Source organism: Globicephala melas, chromosome 2 (genome assembly GCF_963455315.2).
Source record: "Globicephala melas chromosome 2, mGloMel1.2, whole genome shotgun sequence".
Taxonomy (NCBI): Eukaryota; Metazoa; Chordata; class Mammalia; order Artiodactyla; family Delphinidae; genus Globicephala; species Globicephala melas.
This window is the reverse complement of record NC_083315.2, coordinates 66,682,805-66,704,814: the sequence shown is the minus strand read 5'-3', so window position 1 is coordinate 66,704,814 and position 22,010 is coordinate 66,682,805. Positions and strand designations below refer to the sequence as shown.

The window sequence follows — 22,010 nt, the reverse complement described above, 5'->3', positions numbered from 1 at the left end:
TGGAAATCAGAAGAAAGCTGGAGCAGCAATACTCATATCAGATAAGATAGACTTTAAAATAAAGAATGTTACAAGAGACAAGGAAGGACACTACATAATGATCAAGGGATCAATCCAAGAAGAAGATATAACAATTATAAATATATATGCACCTAACATAGGAGCACCTCAATACATAAGGCAACTGCTAACAGCTATAAAAGAGGAAATCGACAGTAACACAATAATAGTGGGGGACTTTAACACCTCACTTACATCAATGGACAGACCATCCAAACAGAAAATTAATAAGGAAACACAAGCTTTAAATGACACAATAGACCAGAAAGATTTAATTGATATTTATAGGACATTCCATCCCAAAACAGCAGATTACACTTTCTTCTCAAGTGCACATGGAACATTCTCCAGGATAGATCACATCTTGGGTCACAAATCAAACTTCAGTAAATTTAAGAAAACTGAAATCATATCAAGCATCTTTTCTGACCACAACACTATGAGATTAGAAATCAGTTACAGGGAAAAAACATTAAAAATACAAACACATGGCAGCTAGATAATACACTACTAAATAACCAAGAGATCACTGAAGAACTCAAAAAGGAAATTAAAAGGGCTTCCCTGGTGGCGCAGTGGTTGGGAGTCCGCCTGCCAATGCAGGAGGCACGGGTTCGAGCCCTGGTCCGGGAAGATCCCACATGCCGCGGAGCAGCTAAGCCGTGCACCCCAACTGCTGAGCCTGTGCTCTAGAGCCCAAGAGCCACAACTACTGAGCCCGCACGCCTGGAGCCCATGCTCTGCAACAAGTGAAGCCACCGCAATGAGAAGCCTGCGCACCACAACTAGAGAAAGCCCGCGTGCAGCAACGAAGACCCAACACAGCCAAAAATAAATGAAATAAATTTGTTAAAAAAAAAAAAAAAACCTAGAGACAAATGACAACAAAAACACGATGATCCAAAACCTATGGAATGCAGCAAAAGCAGCTCTAAGAGGGAAGTTTATAGCCATACAAGCCTACGTCAAGAAACAACAAAAATCTCAAATAAACAATCTAACCTTACACCTAAAGGAAATAGAGAAAGAAGAACAAACAAAACCCAAAATTAGCAGAAGGAAAGAAATCACAAAGATCAGAGCAGAAATAATTGAAATAGAATCAAAGAAAACAATAGCAAAGATCAATAAAACTAAAAGCTGGTTCTTTGAGAAGATAAACAAAATTGATAAACCTTTAGCCAAACTCATCAAGAAAAAGAGGGAGAGGACTCAAATCAATAAAATTAGAAATGGAAAAGGAGAAGTTACAACAGACAGTGCAGAAATACAAAGCATCCTAAGAGACTACTACAAGCAACTCTATGCCAATAAAATGACAAACCTGAAGAAATGGACAATTTCTTAGACAGGTATAACCTTCCAAGACTGAACCAGGAAGAAATAGAAAATATGAACAAACCAATCACAAGTAATGAAATTGAAACTGTGATTTAAAATCTTCCAACAAACAAAAGTGCAGGACCAGATGGCTTCACAGGTGAATTCTATCAAACATTTAGAGAAATGCTAACACCCATCCTTCTCAAACTCTTCCAAAAAGTTGCAGAGGAAGGAACACTCCCAAACTCATTCTATGAGGCCACCATCACCCTGATACCAAAACCAGACAAAGATACTACAAAAAAAGAAAATTACAGACGAATACCATTGATGAATATAGATCCAAAAATCCTCAGCAAAATACTAGGAAACAGAATCCAACAACACATTAAAAGGATCATACACCCTGATCAAGTGGGATTTATCCCAGGGATGCAAGGATTCTTCAATATGCGCAAATCAATCAATGTGATACACCATATTAACAATTTAAATAATAAAAACCATACGATCATCTCAATAGATGCAGAAAAACTTTTGACAAAATTCAAAACCAATTTATGATAAAAACTCTCCAGAAAGGGGGCATAGAGGGAACCTACTTCAACATAATAAATGCCATATATGACAAACCCACAGCAAACATCATTCTCAATGGTGAAAAACTGAAAGCATTTCCTCTTAGATCAGGAACAAACAAGGATGTCCACTCTCACCACTATTATTCAAAATAATTTTGGAAATCCTAGCCATGGCAATCAGAGAAGAAAAAGAAATAAAAGGAATACAAATTGGAAAAGAAGAAGTAAAACTGTCACTGTTTGCAGATGACATGATACTATACATAGAGAATCCTAAAAATGCCACCAGAAAACTACCAGAGCTAATCAATGAATTTGGTAAAGTTGCAGGATACAAAATTAATGCACAGAAATCTCTTGCATTCCTACACACTAATGATGAAAAATCTGAAAGAGAAATTAAGGAAACACTCCCATTTACCATTGCAACAAAAAGAATAAAATACCTAGGAATAAACCTACCTAAGGAGGGCATCCCTAGTGGCGCAGTGGTTGAGAGTCCGCCTGCCAATGCAGGGGACACGGGTTCGTGCCCCGGTCCGGGAAGATCCCACATGCCGCAGAGCGGCTGCATCCGTGAGCCATGGCCGCTGAGCGTGCGCGTCCAGAGCCGGTGCGTCCGGAGCCTGTGCTCCGCAATGGGAGAGGACACAACAGTGAGAGACCCGCATACCACACACACACAAAAAAAACCTACCTAAGGAGACAAAAGACCTGTATGCAGAAAACTATAAGACACTGATGAAAGAAATTAAAGATGATACCAACAGATGGAGAGATATAGCATGTTCTCGGATTGGAAGAATCAATATTGTGAAAATGACTATACTACCCAAAGCAATCTACAGATTCAATCAATCCCTATCAAAATACCAATGGCATTTTTTACGGAACTAGAACAAAAAATCTTAAAATTTGTATGGAGACACAAAAGACCCCGAATAGCCAAAGCAGTCTTGAGGGGAAAAAAATGGAGCTGGAGGAATAAGACTCCCTGACTTCAGACTATACTACAAAGCTACAGTAATCAAGACAATATGGTACTGGCACAAAAACAGAAACATAGATCAATGGAACAAGATAGAAAGCCCAGATATAAACCCACGCACCTATGGTCAACTAATCTATGAGAAAGAAGGCAAGCATGTACAATGGAGAAAAGACAGTCTCTTCAATAAGTGGTTCTGGGAAAACTGGACAGCTACATGTAAAAGAATGAAATTAGAACACTCTGTAACACCATACACAAAAATAAACTCAAAATGGATTAAAGACCTAAATGTAAGGCCAGACACTATAAAACTCTTAGAGGAAAACATAGGAAGAACACTCTTTGAGATAAATCACAGCAAGATCTTTTTTGATCCACCTCCTAGAGTAATGGAAATAAAAACAAACAAATGGGACCTAATGAAACTTAATAGCTTTTGTAAAGCAAAGGAAACTACAAACAAGACAAAAAGATAATCCTCAGAATGGGAGAAAATATTTGCAAACAAATCAATGGACAAATGAGTAATCTCCAAAATATATAAACAGCTCATGCAGCTCAATATTAAAAAAACAAACAACCCAATCCAAAAATGGGCAGAAGACTTAAATAGACATTTCTCCAAAGAAGACATACAGATGGCCAAGAAGCACATGAAAAGTTGCTCAACATCACTAATTATTAGAGAAATGCAAATCAAAACTATAATGAGGTATCACCTCATACCAGTTAGAATGGGTATCATTCGAAAATCTACGAACAACAGATGCTGGAGAGGGTGTGGAGAAAAGGGAACCCTCTTGCACTGTTGGTGGGACGTAAAGTGATACAACCACTATGGAGAACAGTATGGAGGTTCATTTAAAAACTAAAAGTAGAATATCCATATGACCCAGCAATCCCACTACTGGGCATATACTCAGAGAAAACCATAATTCAAAAGACACATGCACCCCAATGTTCATTTCAGCACTACTTACAATAGCCAGGTCATGGAACCAACCTAAATGCCCATCGACAGACGAATGTATAAAGAAGATGTCGTACATATATACAATGGAGTGTTACTCAACCATAAAAAGGAACGAAATTGGGTCATTTGTAGACATGTGGATGGATCTAGAGACTGTCATACAGAGTGAAGTAAGTCAGAAAGAGAAAAACAAATATTACATATTAACGCATATATGTGGAACGTAGAAAAATGGTATAGATGAACCAGTTTACAGGGCAGAAATTGAGACACAGATGTAGAGAACAAACGTATGGACACCAAGGGGGGAAAGCAGTGGCGGGTAGGGGTGGAGGTGTGATGAATTGGGAGATTGGGATTGACATGTATACACTGATGTGTATAAAATGGATAACTAATAAGAACCTGCTGTATAAAAAAATAAATTAAATAAAATTCAAAAATAATATTTGAGTTCAATAAAAAAAGAGAGAGAATAACAAATATTGTTTATTAATGCATATATGTGGAACCTAGAAAAATGGTACAGATGAACTGGTTTGCAGGGCAGAAATTGAGACACAGATGTAGAGAACAAATGTATGGACACCAAGGGGGGAATGTGGTGGGATGAATTGGGAGATTGGAACTGACATATATACACTAATATGTATAAAATGGATAACTAATAAGAACCTGCTGTATAAAAAAATAAATAAAATAAAAGCCAAATACCTTCTCTATCCACTGGAAAAAAATAGATTGTAAAAGCTGTTAAGAAAACATAAAATACCTATGATAAACCATGATGGAAAAGAACATGAAAAAGTATATATATATATATATATATGTATAACTGAGTCACTTTGCTGTACAGCCAAAATTAAACACAATACTGCAAATCAACTATACTTCAATAAAATTTTTTTAAAAAGAGAAAAGAAAAAAAACAAACAAGCAACCCAATAACATAATGGACAAAAGATTTGAACAGACATTTTACCAAAGAACATAAATGAATGGTAAATAGATATATGAAAGTATGCTTAACATCATTAATCACTAGGGAAATAGAAATTAAAGCAAGTCTTAATAAACTTAAGACAACTGAAATCACACCAAGGTTCTTTTCCAAACACAATGGTATGAAAGTAGAAATCAATTACAAAAGAAAAACCGGAAAATTCATAAATATGTGCAGATTAAACAACAGGCTCCAGAACAACCAGTGGGTGAAAGAAGAAATCAAAAGGGAAATTTAAAAAGATCATGAGACAAATGGAAATACACCATACCAAAGCTTATGGGATGCAAAAAAAGGAGTTCTAAGACAGAAGTTTATAGCAATAAATGTCAACATCAAGAGAAAAGAAAAATCTGAAATAAACAACCGAACTTTACACTAAGAACAAACTAAGCCAAAAGATACAGGAAGGAAATAACAAAGACCAGAGTGGAAAGAAATGAAATAGAGACTAGAAAGACAAGGGAGACTATCAATGAAAAATAAGAGTTGTTTTTGGAAAGATAAACAATATACAAACCTCTAACTAGACTAAAAAAAGAGAGAAGACTCAAATAAATAAAAGCAGAAATGAAAGAGGAGACATTACAACACAGAAATACTAAGGATCATAAGAAACAACTATGAATAATTATATGCCAAAAAATTAGACAGAAGAAATGGATAAATTCCTGGAAACATAAATCTACCAAGTCTGAATCATGAAAAAACAGAAAATCTGAACAGACCAATTATTAGCAAGGAGATTGAACCAGTAATCAAAAACCTCTCAACAAAGCAAAGTCCAGGACCAGATGAGTTTACTGGTGAATTCCACCAAGCATTGAAAGAAAAATTAATAGCAATTCTTCTCAAATTCTTCCAAAAAGTAAAGTAAGAGGGAACACTTCCAAACTCATTTACCCTCATACCAAAGCCAGACCAGGACACTACAAGAAAAGAAAATAACAGGCCAATATTCCCGGTGAACACAGATGCAAAAATCCTCAAGAAAATATGAGCAAAGTGAATTCAACAGCACATTAAAAGGATCACACACCATAATCAAGTAGGATTTATCCCTGAGATGCAAGGATGGTTCAACATATGCAAATCAATAAATGTGATACACCTCATTAACAAAACAAAGGATAAAAATCATATGATCATCTCAGTAGCTGCAGAAAAAGCATTTGAAAATTCAACATCCTTTCATGATGAATACTCTCAAAAAATTGGTATAGAAGAAACATACTTCAACATAATAAATGCCATATATGACAGACCACAGCTAACATTATGCTCAAAAGTTAAAAGCTAGGGCTTTCCTGGTGGCACAGTGGTTGAGAGTCCGCCTGCCGATACGGGGAACACGGGTTCGTGCCCCGGTCCGGGAAGATCCCACATGCCGCAGAGTGTCTGGGCCCGTGAGCCATGGCAACTGAGCCTGCATTCCAGAGCCTGTGCTCTGCAACGGGAGAGGCCACAACAGTGAGAGGCCCGCGTACCACAAAAAAAAAAAAAAAAAAAAGCTAAAAGTTTTTCCTCTAAGATCAGGAATAAGACAAGGATGCCCAGTCTTGCCACTTTTATTCAACATAGTTGTGGAAGTCCTAACCAGAGAAATTAGGCAAGAAAAAGAAATAAAAGGCATCTAAACCAGAAAGGAAGAAGTAAAACTGTCTCTGCAGATAACATAATATATATTGAAAACCCTAAAGTTACTACCAAAAAATGGTTAAAACTAATCAATGAATTCAGTAAAGTTGCAGTATACAAAAATCACTATACAAAAATCAGTTGCATTTTTATACACTAACAACTATCAGAAAGAGAAATTAAGAAAACAGTCCCATTTACAACAGCACCAAAAACAATGTACTTAAGATTTAACCAAGGAGGTGAAAGATCTGTGCACTGAAAACTGTAAAACATTGATGAAAGAAGTTGAAGACACAAATAACTGGAAAGCTATTCTGTGTTCATGGACTGGAAGAATTAGTATTGTTAAAATGGTCATACTGTCCAAAGCAATCTGCAGATTCAATGCAATCCCTATTAAAAACTCAATAGCATTTTTCACAGAAATAGAAAAAATAATCCTAATATTCATATAGAACCACAAGAGACACCAAATAGTGAAAATAATCTTGAGGAAGAAGAACAAAACTGGAGGCATCACATTTCCTGATTCCAAACGATATTACAAAGCTATAGTAACCAAAACAGCATGTTATTGGCATAAAAACAGACACATAGATCTATGGAACCAAGCAGAGAGCCCAGAAATAAACTCATGCTTTTATGGCCAATTAATTTTTGCAAAGAATTCAAAAATATACAATGGGGAAAGGTTAATCTCTTCAATAAATAGTGTTGGGAAAACTAGACAGCCACATTAAAAAGAATAAAAGTGGGCCCTTATCTCATACCATACACAAAAATTGACTCAAAATGGATTAAAGACTTGAACATTAGACGTGAAACCATAAAACTCCTAAGGAAATAGCATAGAGGATAAGCTCTTGGAAATGATTTCTTTTTTTGATTTGACACCAAAAGCAAAGGCAACCAATGCAAAAATAAACAAGTTAGGTTACATCAAATTAAAAAGTCTCTGCACAGCAAAGGAAATTATCAACAAAATGAAAAAGCAACCTGTGGAATGGGCTAAAATATATGCAAACCACATATCCAATAAAGGGCTAATACACAAAATATACAAGAAACTCATAGAACTCAATAGCAAAAAAACAAATAACCCAAATCTTTTAATGGGCAAAGGACCTGAATAGACATTTTTCAAAAAAGACAAACAAATCCAACAGGGACATGAAAAGGTGATCAATGTCATAATCATCAGCAAAATGCAAATGAAAACAACAATGAAGTATCACCTCACACCTGTTTGAATGGCTTTTATCAGAAAGACAAGAGATAACAAATGCCAATGAGGATATGGAGAAAAGGGAATCAGTGTACACTGTTGGTAGGAATACAAACTGGTAAAGCTGCTATGGAAAACAATATGGAGGTTTCTCAATACCTTAAGAATAGAGCCACCACATGATTCAGCAATTTCGCTTCTGGGTATATATCCAAAGGAAACGAAGTCATTATCTCCAGAGATATCTGTACTCCCATGTTCATTGCAGCATTATTCACAATAGCCAAGGTATAGACACAACTTAATGTCATATATTTATAGTGGGATATTATTCAGTCTTAAAAAAGAAGGAAATTCTGCCATTTGGACAACATGGATGAATCTGGAGGGTATTAATGCTAACTGAAATAAGCCTGACAGAGAAAGACAAATACCACATGGTATAGCTTATATGTGGAATCTAAAAAAAAAAAAAAAAATCAAACTCATAGAAACACTGAGTAGAAAAATGGTTGCCAGGGTTTGAGGGGTGGGGGAAATAGGGAGAGGTTGGTAAAAGGGTACAAACTTTCAGCTACAAGATGAATAATGTCTGAGGAGCTAATGCATAACATGATGACTATAGTTGATAACACTGCATTGTATAATTGAAATTTGCTAAGAGAGTAGAAAAATGTTCTCACTAATAAAAAATATAAAAACATGAGATGACGGATGTGTTAATTAACTAGATGGGGGAATCCTTTCAAATATATATATATATATCAAATATATAATCACAATGTTCACTTTAAATATCTTACAATTTCATTTGTCAATTATACTTCAATAAAGCTGTAATTTTAAAAAAGGGAAGGAACAAATAAATAATATGAAAATGAAAAAAGGCAGAAACTACAGACAGGTAGAATTTTTAAAAAACATAATATGGTAACTTAATACCAATACATTTTTAAAAACAAAATGAAAAATTTCCTAGAAAAATCTAAATTACCAAAGTTAACTAAAGAAAAAATAGAAAACTTAAAGAAAACAATACCATTAGATAATTTGATTTGGTAGTCAAAAATATCTGTCTTCCACATGGACATGTGCACACATGCACACACACACAAATATACCAAACAAAAAGGGCCTCAGGTCTTTTATAGGGAAGTTTTACCAACTTTAAAGGGTCAGGTAATTCTTATATTAAACTATTCCATAGTAAAAGAGAAGAAGGAATGCTTACCAACTGATTTTATGATGCTACTTTGGTACCAAAACTGGATGAGGACACTGCAAGAAAAAATATATATAAATCAATCTCAGGAACATAAAGGTAAACATTCTAAATAAAAGTTAGCAGTATGTTTTTTACATTCATCATGATCAAGGAAGAATGTGAGGAAAATTCAACATGAGAAACATCTAACAATACAATTCGCCACATTAACAGATTAAAAAAGAAAAAACCCTGTGATCATCTCAATACATACTAAAATTTTAAAATCATACAATACAATTCAATATTAATAACAAGAAAAAACTTCTGGGCAGAGTAGAAGTAGAAGAGAATTTTCTGAACCTGATTATTGTCTTCAACCAAAACCCCACAGAAAACAATGTTCTTAGTAGGGAAACTTTAGAAATATTCTATTTCCTCATTAAAAGCAGAGACAGTTGAGGGATGACCACTACTGCCATCATTATTACTGCCATCACTATTGAGCATTGTTCCTGAGGCCCTTGCACATGCAGTAAGACAGAGCACAGAATAGAGAGAATAAGGAGGGGGAGGGAGGGGTACCAGTCAGGAATGTATGTGACTGCAAATATCAGAAACCCTAACTACCTCATGGCTTAAACAATGAGGAGTTCATTTATCTCATAAGGAATCAGGAAGTAGGGACTCTAGTGCTGATGCTGCTGATACACAGGGTTAGAACGAGTCTCTGCTTTACCTTCTTTAGCATGCTTCCTTTCATCCTCACGCTTGCTAACTCACAGCTCTACGATGACTCCTGCAGATGTGGGCCTTAACATACACACTCCAGGCAGGAAGAGGGAAAAATAGTGGCACCAATCTCTTCCCAGAAGCCCCGGGATGGACTTCACTTCTCACTGATCACATGGCCACTGTTAGGTACAAGAAAGGCTGAGAAAGTGAATGTCCAGGGATAAGAGTAGGATTAGGATTAGGATTTGGGACACATACTAAATACTTAGGATGATAAATTATGATTGGTCTAATGCATTCATGAAATTCTGGTCTAATCCATTCATGGATATTAAATATATTTAATATCTGGGGCATACTTATACTACAACATTACTTGTTGCTTGTCTAAAGTTTAAATTTCACTGTGTGCCCTTTAAAATTTTTTTTTTTTTGCTAAATCTGGAAACCCTAGAAGCTGGGGATGTTGTTACCCTGAAAAAATTGAGGTTCTAAAATCAGCAAGGAAGAAGGGGGGATGGCTTTTTAGGAGGCGCATGCCAATAACTACCACAGAAACATACAAATTTCTCCAGAAAGACAAGATTTTTTTCCCTGACACTGACACTGGCAAAATTTATCCAACAGATTTTTCCAGAAGGGAAACTGAGTAGCAAAACAGGCAGTGCCTTAGGATGCAGACACATTCTTCAAATGCATGTGTCCCATAAAATCCAAGACTACATGAAGTTATACATTTAATGATAGAATTTCTGCAGGTAACTAAGAAAAACCTCAAAATAATTTTTTAGAGATACCATTAACTGGATTATCCATGTGAAATTACAAATCTTTTAGATCTTCATTCTACCAAATTTCACTGAAATTTTAATAAATTCCTTTAAAAATCATGCCCACTTCTCAGCTGCTATTTTGTTTCATCATGGGAATTTAACCATAAATCTCATTTGTCTGCAGGAACCTGAAAGTTAAATAAAAAGTGTACTGAGCTTGCAGATAATAGGAATAACAGGCTTTATGGGTGAATCTGTGGACTCACAGTAGCCTGGGTATACGGTGTGAACTGACCTTCAAAGTGGGAGAGCCAGGTTCAAGTGGACAGTGGGGTAGGACAGCACAGAAGTCAAGGCAAAAACTTGTAGGATGAAAATGGAGTCTTCACACACTACAGTTGTCCCTCACTATCCTCAGGGGATTGGTTCCAGGACCCCCAGTGGATACTCAAATCTGCAGATGCTCGAGTCCCTCCTATAGTATGGCATTGCACAGTTGGCCCTCTGTATTCCCGGGTTCTGCATCTGTGGATTCAACCAACTGCGGATGGAAATTGGTTGAATCTGCACATGCAGAATCCATGGATACAGAGGACCGACTGTATAGCCAATTGCCCAGCCTTAGGGAAGTTGGTGGGCAGTCTCGCAGTCCTGGAGGATCGCTGGAAGACAGAGAAACCAGGAAGATGGTAAAACGGGGTTGGTCCAATGCAACAAATGTCTTCTGTGGAGGTGATTTTTTGTGTGCTAAGACTCTGGACTTCCTGCTACTTTTAAAGAGATGGCTGAAGATACTCCTTGCAGCCCACTTGAAGCAATGTGAGAGAACTGAGTCCTCAAAGTGGAATTCTAAATCGTATACTGATGTGTTGTATTTAACGAATATCTGTCAGTTCTTTCTAACGTTGTTAGAGAACTGACAGAAAAGGGGTGGAGTAAGGAAGTGAGTTGAAAGAAGCCTCACTTCTTTGACTGAATTAACTATTTAAATAAACTATTTCTTCTCTTTCTTAGAAAGAGGAGGGTAAGGATTTTTCTCTCCTGAGAATGCCAAATTTGAGCTTTTCTGTAAAGGGCAGTTGGGTTTGCTGCCAGGCTACAGGAGAGATTCCATTTCTCTTCCAAGCATTGTCTAGCATGTAGGCTTACCCCCCATGGACTAGATGTGTTCTCCAAAAGTTGCTGCTTATAGATTTAATTCATTTCAAAAATAATATTTACTTGCGTTTTTCACTTGTTTTATTTACCCGAAGCCATTTTAATTCTTTAGAATTTTCTTTTTAAATGACTATACATTAGAATAGTCCATCTTATATAGTTATATTTATTTACCTTTTAAGTGAACTTGGGAATACGGCTATTTAAAGAAATCTTATAGCGAAACATCATATAAGACAAAGATAACTCTCTAAATTGCTTGCTTTTAAAATCTGCCTTTTCCTCTAGGAAATTTGCATAAGGGGAGCTGACCTTATGTTCTGATGGAACTGTTGCCCTTCCAAGCTCTTTGCTTTCCTTTTGAAGTCAATTATCACAAATGTTTCATTGAATTGATACAAGAATGACTGGTAGTGAACAGTGAATGGGTGACAGAGCCATCTGACTTTCAAGGTGCAAACCCAGTAGCATCAACCCAATGAATAAGTCTCTCTTTCTGGAAGAGGTAACATTGCACCACTTCCATCCACAGCCCCTTTCGCTGCACCCCAGAGAACACAATCGATTCCAGCGGAAGTGAAGAATCCCCCTCTCAGGAAACAAAGATCAAAGGTATTCATATTCCTAACTAACGAAAGAAAATTGTTCTGATTTACAATATTCTCAGTGAGATTTTTGGTAATACGCACATGTTATCGAGTTGTACCTTTCACATAGAAATAAATACTATTTCAGCGGCTGCTGGAATGCATTTGATTTTAAAAGGGAAGATTGTTATGCAGGTAAACTCTACCATGACAATATCAGTAGGATCTAAAAAATTCCATCATGTTGCATTATTTCGAGATGAACTAAATGACTGAGTCAATCTCTACTGCTAGCTGGTCAAGGGCCCAGGAGTCCGGAATACAAAACTATTGCTTTATATTCCAATTTGTGTTGCATAGGGTATGTTATTGTGAGGTTTCATTTATCTTTAAGCACAGGATAATAAAGCAAGTTCCCCGATTTTGTACAGATACCTTAATGCGGAAGGGAAAGGAAATCTGTATTCTTTAACATTAGGACCTCACAGTACAACATGCTCATGCTTATGGAGATTCTCCTGGTTTAAAGGTGCTGGACTTTTGTAGCTTGCTTTCTTATGTTTATGAGCCACAAGACAAACTAGTAATAATTGAAACTTTTCACCACAGAAGGAGACAGCTGGCAGAGTTTTTTTTTTCTGGGCTTACCCTATGTGGTCATGTTTACAGCTGCTCCCATTTTTTTAAGAAAAAAAAAAGAAAGGAAGAAAGAAAGAGAAATTGAAGAGTGGCACAGAAGAAATTAATCCTACTATGTCTGCATAGTAAACTGTTACCTGTTCTTTCCAGACCTTCATCTTTTAATGCCCACATCTTCCTCAAGATGTTTTCACTGTATTTGCAGCACTGGTGGGCTGTTTCCCCTTAAGAGATTTCCAAGCTTTTTATGTAGCAGTATGTCATGTGACACCCCAGTTGTCATGGCAAATATTTGTGTTTCATGAAACACATGGGTTAAAAAAAAAATCAATGTAAATGGCCAAATCCCAAGATGGACAGGCCTTCAGGCTAGTGTTTGGCCTGCACCATGATTGTTTCAGATTCAGCTGTTGAACAGGCTGTGCGAAGGCCATGGGCTAATGTGCATAATGGGAACAGGCAGGCGCACCTGTTTTGATTCTCACTGTGTTCGAGCTCTCAGGTTCCACAGTTTCTAGGTAACAGATCTACAGGTAATATAAATATGACTGTGTTTTAGCCAGTAAGTGGTCTATCTCAAAAATATATATATTTTAAATAATGACATTTCCTGAGTGCTAATTAACCCTGCCTTTAATCTCTTCCCTGTTGACTTCATGAAGCTTTCCCCTACTGCTAAAAGCAGTAATATTTGAAGACTTCCCCGTGGTCCCGAATTAGTACATTTCTGAATTGACTCTTCAGCGGTAAATGAAATTATTCATTACTCTGTGGAAAGTTCCTAGCATGGAAGTTAAAAGGCTAAGAGAAAGACTGTGATATGCCTGGACTCATGATAAACCCAGAACAGAGCTTGGATCAGTCCCCACCACCGGGCAGTGTGATACCACATGGAGAAACCCTTTCTTGAAAATACTTCTCTGCCTGTCCCCTCGAAGTGGGACTTGGCATCCGATTATAGTTGTTTCTGTAAATATTTACTTTGTCAAACTCTTTCTTCAAAGCAAACAGGGCCCTTGGCAAGCAGAGCATCACTGTCTGGGGTGGGAAATGTCTTTCTGATTATTAGCTCCTGCCTGCCTGGAAAGAGGGGATAGGCTGGCCCAGAGGGGGAAGCTGGGGAAGTGGGGGGCGGGGGAGGGGGAGGGAGAGACTCTGTGCCTTCTATTTGTTTTGTAAAATTGCCCATGAGAGTCATTTTGACTTAAACTGTGTCTGTTCTTCATTGTAGGGGAAAGGCAGAAAGTCAAGAGGATATCATGATAGGAAGGTCTATAATTTGTGTGACTAGTTGAAATTTGGGGTTTGTCACCTGATGTCCCTTCCTTTTGCTTCAGGGCAAAAGTACGGGAGGCAGGTTTGACAGCTGGAGACGACAACAAAAGTTCTTTCGCTCTTCTTTTATAAAAGAAATTAAATCATGTTTTCAGAAAAGAAAACATGGTTCATTTGAAGTGGAAAACCCTTTTTTCCCCCTCTGTTGGGACTGAATTATTTCTCAGACTGCAGTCCAAAAAAGTGATTTAGCGTACTCAAATTTTTCTGAATCACATCAGTCTTCAACCTCTATCTAAGATTTTCATCTTTTAAAAGTACACTTAGAAAGAATAAAACAAAAAAACAAAACTCAGTTGTCCTCCAGCATGTACTTACACGTGTGCGTGTGTTTATACACGTGCACACATGCATACTACATCTATGATGTAATAGGTAAGGGTGTGGGATTTAGAGTTAAGCTGACTAAAAGAAATAAGGTAACCAAAAAGTTGGAAAAATAAAATAGTTCCCACAATGGCAAGTACATGCCAGTGAGGAGCATTCCGTAAGGCCATGCATGTGTAATAAAAGTTCTGAACACCCAACTAGTAAGTAACAGAGCAAGAGCTGGATTTTCCTCTTACTAATAAGGGAACTTCGAGCAAGTCACTTAAATTCTCTGTACCCCACTTGCCTCCTCTGAGAAATGGGGATGATACCTCCTTTCTCTAGGGTGGCTGTGAGGGTTAGAGGCTTTAATGTGTGTGAAAGTGCTCTGGAACAATAAAGTGCTTGTTTCATAATGCACTAGTCTATTTTTAAGAGCATCTTCTAGGCCTCCCTCTCTTGGTGATCTTATCAGTAAGAAGTTCATAGGGAGTTTAGTCACCCCTTTTCAAGGAAAAAGAGACCACCTTTTGGATCTCCTTATACTCCTGCAGAGCTGAGAGCAGACAGGGCTGTATTTATAGCAATGACTGCATATAGTCGTCTGAACCTGACAGAAGGGTGCTCCTGGATAAACAAATCAGTGCAATTCGATCCCCTAGCTTTCCTTGACTTCTTGCTGTGAGGTAATTGTGAGCTTGCTCCTGCACCTTAAAATTAGGATGCGTTATGGTTTTCTCAGGGCGTATGCCCAGTAGTGGGATTGCTGGGTCATATGGTAGTTCTATTTGTAGTTTTTTAAGGAACCTCCATACTGTTCTCCATAGTGGCTGTACCAATTCACATTCCCACCAGCAGTGCAGGAGCATTCCCTTTTCTCCACACCCTCTCCAGCATTTATTGTTTCTAGATTTTTTGATGATGGCCATTCTGACCGGTGTGAGATGATATCTCATTGTAGTTTTGATTTGCATTTCTCTAATGATCAATGAAGTTGAGCATTCTTTCATGTGTTTGTTGGCAATCTGTATATCTTCTTTGGAGAAATGTACCAAAATGTTCATTGCAGCTCTATTTACAATAGCCAGGAGATGGAAGCAACTTAAGTGTCCATCATCGGATGAATGGATAAAGAAGATGTGGCACATATATACAATGGATAATTACTCAGCCATAAAAAGAAACGAAATTGAGTTATTTGTAGTAAGGTGGATGGACCTAGAGTCTTTCATACAGAGTGAAGTAAGTCAGAAAGAGAAAGACAAATACCGTATGCTAACACATAAATATGGAATCTAAGAAAAAAAAAATTTCATGAAGAACCTAGGGGTAAGACGGGAATAAAGACACAGACCTACTAGAGAATGGACTTGAGGATATGGGGAGGGGGAAGGGTAAGCTGTGACAAAGCGAGAGAGTGGCATGGACATATATATACTACCAAACGTAAACTAGATAGCTAGTGGGAAGCAGCCACATAGCACAAGGAGATCAGCTCGGTGCTTTGTGACCACCTAGAGGGGTGGGATAGGGAGGGTGGGAGGGAGGGAGACGCAAGAGGGAAGAGATATGGGAACATATGTGTATGTATAACTGATTCACTTTGTTATAAAGCAGAAACTAACACACCATTGTAAAGCAATTACACTCCAATAAAGATGTAAAAAATAATAAATAAATAAATAAATAAATAAATAAAATTAGGATGCGCTTTAAGAATACTAAGGCATTATCTATCTGGAATATTTCTAACAGCTAATGTTGATTGAGCATGTTCTTAGAACACGGCACTAAGCATCTTCCATACCCACTGAATGCTCACAGCAGCCCTAGAACCTTTGTACTGTCATTGTCCCCAGGCCCACACAGCTGGTAAAGAGGTACAGAGGCTCCAGAATTTGTACCCCCTCCACATACCAGGTTATGAACTCTTCCTCATGGGCTGGTTTTCCAGATATTACTACTACTACTACTATTACTACCAGCAACTAACATGCATGTTCCTAACACTTTACAGGGAACATCTCACTTCATTTTTACAACATCTCTATGTAGTAGGTACTATTATTATTCCCATTATACTGGGAGGACCTGCATACAGGGAGGTGAAGGTCATCCAACTAGTAAGTGACACAGCCAGAATGAACTGCATGACTGTCAGAGCCCCAAAGCATTAGACACTTTTTAAAAACCTCAATAATTTTTGATGGAAATCTTTCTAAAAGATGTATCTCTGCCTCCCTAATATAATTTTAACATTTTCTCTCTTCAGTATTATATATGCATATATCCAGTTTCCGGTGTCTTTTTTTGTTTGTTTCCTTCAGTATCAGGACAGTAGTTGTCACCTTTGCTCTCATGTCTACTTTTATTGGTTCTGAATTTAACAGCCCTTTCTGTGTCTTCTAGATCATTTAACCAAGTACATCTTGTTGAATAAGTTTGAGTCAATCAAGTTCTGCATAAGGATCCAGGAATAAAATAATAAACCATAGTAGAGTTTGTAGTAGTTATTTCAAGAAATCCAAAAAGAAATCCTAGGCCTTTATTTTTAGGAATCTAGTTCAAAGGTTTCAAGTTGCTAAAACTGCCTCTCTTAACAAATAAATCTTTTTATTATTTTAACAACTATGTCTATGGGACGTGAGGGTCCAGGTTAAATTCATGAGTGTGTTTGCTTCTGGGAATGGTGGAGGGAGAGGAATGAGCTAAAAAGAAATATAGAGAGGACTTCAATTGTACCTAATGTTTTGTTTCTTTCATTTAAACACACATATAAATATATGAATAAATATATTTAAAATGTATGTTATAAATAATAACTATAAATATATAAAATGTACTATAGTTTTAAACTATTAAAAATTTAAATATATGTATTTTTGTCTTCTTTGCATCATAGGTATATACATATATATATATCATATATATCTATTATATATATTCTGTGTTATCTAACCTCACAGTAGGACCTCACAGTACAACATAATTCATCCTCATGGAGATCCTCCTGATTTAAAGCTACTGGACTTTTGTAGTTCACTCTCTTGAGTTTATGAGCCACAGATACATATATATCTCAAAGAAGACAAAAGATTAACATGTGTCCATGGTAGATTTTTAAATTATTCTCTATACTTTTCTGTATTCTAGAGACTTTTTCTAAATTAAAGAAAAAAATAAAAGAAAATCCTATTTCTCAAGTCATACCTCTGTTGTAAAATTTCCTTCGGTGTAGAAAGGTTAGGTTTGGGTGATAACATTTTAATGTCAAACGTGGGGTCTTGCTTCTCTTAGTCATTTTGTTATATTGTTACTTTCTTTAGTATTTTCCCAACATATCAATATATTCTTAATCTTCTTGTTAGAAAACTGTGACTATTTTTCAGGTAAGTCAGCTGAACTATTTTAATCAGGTAACAAGTGTGACAGTGAACATATCAGTGCCCCATCCAGTCTCCTTCCCCCCTATCCGTATAAAGAGGAGATTAGACCAGGTCATTGTTTTTAAGGAGCTTCCACATCCCCTATGACACTCACCCTGATGCCCCCAGGTAAAGGAGAAAAGCAGAAGCTCCCAGTAGGTGGGGCTTTAGGCCTCTCACCCACAGCAGCTGTGTTAACTGTTTTACCTCTTTAACATCAAATTATGTTGTTTTTGAACAAAGTGTTCCAGGCTTAAAAATACATACTTTGAAAACCACTAAGTGATCTCTAGCAGCAGTTTCGACTTTGACTTGTCACGTCTAGTGGGGGAAGAAGACTACTTCTTGAAGAGTATACAGTGCCTTCCTGGTTGGCTCTGTGCTTCCATCACAAGCTGGTCTCCTTTCTTGTCTTGGCCTAAAGGGTTAAAGAGAGTGAGGTATGTACTTTGACAAGCATTAGCACTCAAAAACTGGAGGTACAAGATGAGATTCAAAAGGAAGTCCAAGGCTAATTTTCTCTTTTAGACTCACTTTCCATGATAAGACCTCATTTAATTTACCAACTTAAAGGAAGAAGAGGAAAATAAATCTGAAAACAGAAGAAAAACTGTGGCATCTTTCAAAGCCATTTTGTTTTCTCTAACTCATTAGAAATTGTCAGCTTTACCTATGTATTTTTGGCGTGAAACTTTCAAAGTGAATTAAAACTAAACAGTTTTATTTGCAAAACAATTTTTCTTGCAAGATATCATTGACAAGAAAAATTTTTATAAAATTATTTTTACTTCATAGCATCATCTAACTACATTTTTTTTAACATTTTGAAATTTATTTATTTATTTTTGATTATGTTGGGTCTTCGTTGCTGCGCGTGGGCTTTCTCTAGTTGCGGCAGGCTTCTCATTGTGGTGGCTTCTCTTGTTGTGGAGCACAGGCTCTAGGCATGCAGACTTCAGTAGTTGTGGCTTGGGGGCTCAGTAGTTGTGGCACACGGGCTTAACTGCTCTGTGGCATGTGGCATCTTCCCAGACCCGCGCTGGAACCCGGGTCCCCTGCATTGGCAGGCGGATTTTTAACCACTGCGCCACCAAGGAAATCCTAATTGTACATTTTCATTGCATGTGATTAATAATTTTATGGGTTGATCAAAAAGTTCATTTTGTTTTTTCTGTAAGGTGGCTCTAGTAGCACTCAGTTGTCTTTAACTTCATTTGAAACAATTTTGTTAGATTGTATTGTGACAGCTGTCATATCAGCATGCATTTTAAAAAAAACTTATCAAAATTTGTGAATTTTTATGTAGCCATTTTAATTTTGAAGATGGAAGAAAAAAAGTAACATTTTCAGCATATTATGCTTTATTATTTCAAGAAAGGTAAAAACGCAACTGAAACGCAAAAAAAGATCTGTGCAGTGTATGGAGAAGGTGCTGTGACTGATAGAACGTGTCAAAAGTGGTTTACGAAGTTTCATGCTGGAGATTTCTCACTGGACGGTGCTCCATGGTTTGGGGGTAGACCAGTTGAGGTTGATAGCGATCAAATCGAGACATTAATTGAGAACAATCAACGTTATACCACGCGGGAGATAGCCAACACACTCACAATATCCAAATCAAGTGTTGAAAATCATTTGCATCAGCTTCGTTATGTTCATCACTTTGATGTTTGGGTTCCACGTAAGTTAAGCAAAAATAACCTTGACCATATTTCCACATGTGATTATCTATTTAAACTTAATGAAAACGTTCCATTTTTAAAACAAATTGTGATGGATGATGAAAAGTGGATACTGCACAACAATGAGGAATGGGAGAGATTGTGGGGCAAGCAAGATGAACCACCACCAACCACACAAAGGAAGGTCTTCATCCAAGGAAGGTGATGTTGTGTATATGGTGGTACTGGAAGGGAGTCCTCTATTATGAGCTCCTTCTGGAAAACCAAACCATTCATTCCAACAAGTACTGCTCCCAATTAGACCAACTGAAAGCAGCACTCAACGAAAAGCATCCAGAATAGTCAACAGAAAATGCAGAATCTTGCATCAGGATAACCCAAGACCGCATGTTTCTTTGACGACCGGACAAAAACCGTTACAGCTTGGCTGGGAAGTTCTGATTCATCCGCCATATTCACCAGACATTGCACCTTCGGATTTCCACTTATTTCGGTCTTTACAAAATTCTCTTAATGGAAAAATTCTCAATTTCCTGGAAGACTGTAAAAGGCACCTGGAACAGTTTTTTGCTCAAAAAGATAAAAATTGGGGGGAAGATGGAATTATGAAGTTGCCTGAAAAATGCAGAAGGTGGTGGAACAAAAGGGTGATTACATTGTTCAATAAAGTTCTTGGTGAAAACGAAAAATGTGTCTATTTTTACTTAAAAACTGAAGGCACTTTTTGGCCAAGCCAATACTTACATACACCAGAAAAAAGCTTATCAGTAAGCCACAAGATAATTTTTATTTTTTTGCTATGTCCCTTTCTTTTATCAAATTATGACCTGATCATCCATAGATGAACTAGAAAGTTCAGAAGGAGAAGAAAATTTCAGAAAGGAGAAAAAAATGCCTAGATATGCAAGAAAAATTTGCAAATAATACCCTTTGGCATTATTTAAACTTTGGCATGTCCCTTTGTTGATATCATACTGTATATTCAACTGTCATTTTACTCTTTTCACCTAACAGCTTATCATAAGCCTTTACATATATGGTTTGAAACTCTTTATAAAACATTTTTTTTGTGTGTGGTACGCGGGCCTCTCACTAGAATATAAATCCTAAGAAGGCAAAAACTTGATTTGTTTTGTTCACTGCTGTATCCCCAGTGCCTGGTACACTGCCTGGCCCACCATCAGAGGTCAATAAAGATTAGTTGAATGAATGAATGAATAGTAAAATTTAGGCTCATAGCCACTTGGGCTGCATTTACAGCTCAATGCTGTACTATGATCATACAAATTATTTGTAAACTCATAGCTTCAGTTTTGGAGCACTAATAGGAAGTTTGGTTACTTGGATCGGAAAATGTCCATACCCTTTGAGCAAAGAGTTCTATTGCTAAGATTTAGCCTAAATACAAAGATTTATGTACAAAGTTGAAAGATGTTCATGGCAGTTTTATTTATAACAGAGAAAAACTGGAAATTATTTACTTATTTACTAATAATAATACTTATTAATAATTTGACATTTATAATTTAATGTCAACAGAATAATGGCTAAGAAAATTGTGGTATATTGTCAAGACAGAATATTACGTAGGCATTAAAAATCTTTTATAGGGCTTCCCTGGTGGCGCAGTGGTTGAGAGTCCGCAACGGGAGAGGCCACAACAGTGAGAGGCCCGCGTACCGCAATAAAAAAAACAAAAAAAAAGAATTCTGCAAGTGTTCAGTGATCTGTGACCAACGGACTTGCTGTACACACATTTTTCCTCAAGAAAATTGTCATGTCAAGCTTTACTTTGGTGATGATAGAGGTCCTTCTCAAGGCTTGCTCTTTTTCCTTTACCTGTAGAGAAAATGATAGTGTGTCTTTTCTCAGGAAACTAGGAATCCAGTCTGCTTTTGATTCCCATCCTTATCAGGTACATATATCCCCAGCAGGTGCTACCCATCAATCATAATTGTCCCAATTGGCCCTTAACTATGTCACATTCTCACAGAGAATAATAGAAGGGTAGCAGAAAAGAGGAAATCAATGAAGCAGTGAAATGAAATGTGTCTCTAGAAAAGGAAGTTTTACATTTGACTGAAAATATACGCCCTCTATTTAAAAAATCTTCCTGATTTTGTTCTGTTTGATCTTCAACCAGAATTGGATCCATTGAGTGTTTTTGTTCCGAAAGAATGCAAACAGGGATGGGGATTTTTTCTCCTCAGTAAGTGTTTCAGAGTTCAGGAAAACTCATTTAAATAAAGATACCTTTCAAAACAACTGCAGAGGGCTTCCCTGGTGGCACAGTGGTTGAGAGTCCGCCTGCCGATGCAGGGGACACGGGTTCGTGCCCCGGTCCGGGAGGATCTCACATGCCGCGG

General features: G+C 37.1%; 1 protein-coding gene across 1 annotated transcript in view; it reads left to right on the top strand.

The window, feature by feature from the left end:
• Nucleotides 1–22,010, top strand: part of IQCH (IQ motif containing H) — a 213,425-nt gene that overhangs the window by 87,806 nt on the left and 103,609 nt on the right. Inside the window, exons 7-8 of the mRNA XM_030875171.2 lie at nt 12,200–12,279; nt 14,125–14,163. Of these exons, the coding sequence (XP_030731031.1) occupies nt 12,200–12,279; nt 14,125–14,163 (119 nt within the window). The remainder of the gene's footprint in view (nt 1–12,199; nt 12,280–14,124; nt 14,164–22,010) is intronic.